Genomic DNA, 4,046 nt, shown 5'->3' on the forward strand with positions numbered 1-4,046 from the left:
GGTCATCACCAAAGTGTAGAAAGAGATCATACAGTCTGTCCTTCCACATCTGTAGTATTTGGGCCTCTTGTCTTTCGTCATCAATTGAACCATCATCGTACTCCTCAAACATATACTCGATGTATATATATATATATATATATATATATATATATATATATCTGTATAAATATGTGTGTGTATGTATGCATGGATGTGTGCCTGCTCTCTCTGTCCTTCTCTATACATCGGTCAAACGGGACACCGCTTCGCTGACCGGTTTGAGGAACACCCCCAAGACATTCGACTCGGCAACGACACCATGTTCTCGCGCCATTTCCGCTCTACCGGTCACTTTTTACAACACCTGTGTGTGTTCGGATTGTCCTTTCACAGGGGCCATCCGGATTCCCATCTTCGTTGTGAGCAGGGATTAATCTTGTCTCTTCGCTTCTTTGCGTCACATGGGCTCAACTATCCTGCCCTCTTCATTTAACCGTCCTCTTCTCTCCTCTCTTACTCTCACACTTACTTCCTCCCACCCACCTCTCCTCTCTTGCTCTGGCACCTACTTCCTCTCTTCACTCTTATCCACCTTCTCCCGTCTACCCTCTCCCTTCATCGTCACCCCTCCCTCCTTACTCCATCCCTACACATTCCAACCTACCATCCCTATACATTCCACTGACCAATTCCCAGCACAATCGCCACCATCCACACACCTACACATGCACACACGTCAATGTCACCAGCCCCCTTCCATACGCACATACACGCTCTCACATACACTCGCAGGCTCACCTTCGTTTTGGGATCACCACTACTTTATTATCTCACCTTCTTCTAAGCTCTCCTGTGTGACCCCTCTCTTCGGCATTCGCCATGGTAGATCGCTAGCAACTAAAGATTTCTCTGTTTTCTCTCCCTGCTTATTTTTGTGTTCCTTTCTGTAGAAGAGCGTAGGCTCGAAACTAATAGACTTTCTCACTTCCCGAGCACTAAAGTAATACATCTGTTTGTTGTTTAGACACTCGTCTTCGTCTTTTGTATTTTTTGTAAATTCTCAATTATTATATATATATATATATATATATATATATATATATATTATATATATACATACACACATACATGTACACAGACTCACAAACAGACGCACATTCATGTTCCTGCATACACAGAAATACTTAAATATACAAATATATATATACATACATACACACATACTCATATATATGCATACACACACATATATGCATAATAATATATTATATTTATATGTATATGCATGTACGTGTGTCTCTGTGTGTCTTTGTGTTTGCATATGTATGTGTATGCGTGTGTATATTTATGTGTGTGTGTGTTTGTGTGTGTGTGTGCTGGTGTATTAGATTGTATATTTGCGAAAGGAAAATTCTGTTACCCGCCCAAACGGCCTGAAGCTTCCAATTTTAGAATCAATTAGAAAGCAAATCACAAAAATACATTATATGGAAATATTTATTGATCCAGTTTGAATACAATAAAGACTTCAGCTCCCATACCCTAACCTCACACACCACACACACACACACACACACACACACACACACACACCACACACACACAACACACATAACACACATATACATATATAAGAATACATATATATGTATACACATACACGCACACACTCATATAATGTATATATACATATACATGTATATATACACTCGTTCTGACACATCTACATACTATGCAAATATATACACATAAGCACAAATACGCGTATGTGTGTTTAGCTAGGTAAGTTCATACATATATATATTCTTTTCTTTTATTTGGTTCAGTCATCTGACTGCGGCCATGCTGGAGCACCACCATTAGTCGAAAAAATCGACCCAGGTCTTATTCTTTATAAGCCTAGTACTTATTCTATCAGTCTCTTTTTCCGAACAGCTAAGTGACGGGGACGTAAACACACCAGCATCGCTTGTCAAGCTATGTTGGAGGAACAAACACACATATACATTATATATATACGACAGGCTTCTTTCAGTTTCCAGCTACTAAATCCACTCAAGCTTTGGTCGGCCTGAGACTATAGCAAAATTCTTTAGCGACGGAATCTCTTCCTGAACTCTCTGAAAACCATGATAAAGTTCTCTCTGTTGGCCACCTGTTCAGAGAGAATTCAGTGGGTGCCTATGATGCCCTTACTGTCGAAAAGGGAATCATCATGAGCTTCCCAGTGGACTTGCTTTACCTGGCATTCTTGTGTCTGGGGCAGTCAGGATGCCTCCATGTCTCTTCGTCTCAGGGTTTTAAATATAGATCCAACTTTCGTCACTGGACATCAAAGACTGAAGTACTTTTGGATTACGGATAATGTACCAAATCGTCTCCCTGCTATCACTAACGCGTCTTTCCCTCTACTGGCCTCTGAGTACCCATGTTCAGACCCTCATAAATAATTCCATGAAAAGTTGACACATCAATTCGAAACTGCTTGTATGCTGTCTTTATGGACACACAACGGTCTTCATCCAGAAGCTTGCAAATTTTATTAATCAGCTCAGATGTTCTCACGTCCCTCTCCTTGCCATATTCGTCATCGTCTTTCACCTCCTCTTTGCCAACTTTGACTCTTTTGTGCCAGCGGAAAGCAGATGATCGATTCATACTGGTTAATCGGTTAACACAAAACTTTATGGCATGACAAGCTTCCAAATTTTGCTCAAGTTCCAACGGCATTCTGCAAACTAGTCAGCTGCGCAAAACAGTGTTAGGCAGGTGTGTTCAAGGTGCAGCTACATCTATCTCCATCAATCTGCAATAACAAAAGTTGGCAGCTCAGCTTATTCAATGCATATTAATGATATACTAATATTACAACCATAGAGGCGCAATGGCCCAGTGGTTAGGTCAGCGGACTCGCGGTAGGATGATCGCGGTTTCGATTCCAAGACTGGGCGTTGTGTGTGTTTATTGAGCGAAGACACCTAAAGCTCCACGAGGCTCCGAAAGGGGGTGAGGGTGGCGACCCCTGTTGTACTCTTTCGCCCCAACTTTCTCTCGCTCTTTCTTCCTGTTTCTTGAGTAACGCTGCGATGGACTGGCGTCCCGTCCAGGCGGGGGGAACACATACTCCATAGAAACCGAGAAAACGGGCCCATGAGCCTGGCTAAGCTTGAAAAGGGCGCATATATAGATAAAAATATTACAATCATCTACAACAATTATAACTCTCACTCCTAAAATCAATCAACTCCTGAAATGCATCTCGTAAGTTTTCTGCCACTTCATTGGTCATTTCTTTTATGAAAGTTTTAAATTTGCTTATTCATTATAGAAATACCTTTTAATGACGTTAAGGATGTCTTACTTTTATGGTGTTTGTTCAAGTTTGCATCAAGAAACGATGATTTATGGTAACATAGTTTTAAAATATCATTGTTTTGGTCAGTTTATTAGGGAAGATATATCCTTATGAGTGAAGGAATTTGACTGTGAAACTAAATTAAGAACTGCCTTATTGTAAATGGTATTTCACAGTTGATTGAGTTTGGATTCTTTACTTCAATAGCAGAATTTTTTGAAATACTATTATTTTGTATGCGAGTGTAAAAATCTGTTTGTTTTTTTATGCATGATACTGTTTGGGTTCGCTGTGGTTGTATAGTCGGTTTAGGTTAATATGATTTGAAGTTTTCTTTAGTCACTATGAATTTCTCTCTTACTCTTTTACTTGTTTCAGTCATGTGACTGTGGCCATGCTGGAGCACCGCCTTTTAGTCGAGCAAATCGACCCCAGGACTTATTCTTTGTAAGCCTAGTACTTATTCTATCGGTCTCTTTTGCCGAACCGCGAAGTTACGAGGACGTAAACACACCAGCAACGGTTGTCAAGCGATGTTGGGGAAAAACAGACACACAAACACACACACACACACACACACACACACACATACATATATACGTTGGGCTTCTTTCAGTTTCCGTCTACCAAATCTACTCACAAGGCTTTGGTCGGCCCGAGGCTATAGTAGAAAACACTTGCTCAAGGTTCTACGCAGTGGGACTGAACC

At 40.7% G+C, this 4,046-nt stretch overlaps 1 protein-coding gene across 1 annotated transcript; it reads right to left on the bottom strand.

The window, feature by feature from the left end:
* Positions 1 to 2,373: 2,373 nt before the first annotated feature.
* LOC115218296 (protein GVQW3-like) lies at positions 2,374 to 2,712 on the bottom strand. Its single transcript, XM_029788047.1, has one exon. The coding sequence runs from the start codon at positions 2,710 to 2,712 to the stop codon at positions 2,374 to 2,376; it is 339 nt and encodes a 112-aa protein (XP_029643907.1).
* Positions 2,713 to 4,046: the final 1,334 nt, after the last annotated feature.

Source organism: Octopus sinensis, linkage group LG13 (genome assembly GCF_006345805.1).
Source record: "Octopus sinensis linkage group LG13, ASM634580v1, whole genome shotgun sequence".
NCBI classification, from domain to species: domain Eukaryota; kingdom Metazoa; phylum Mollusca; class Cephalopoda; order Octopoda; family Octopodidae; genus Octopus; species Octopus sinensis.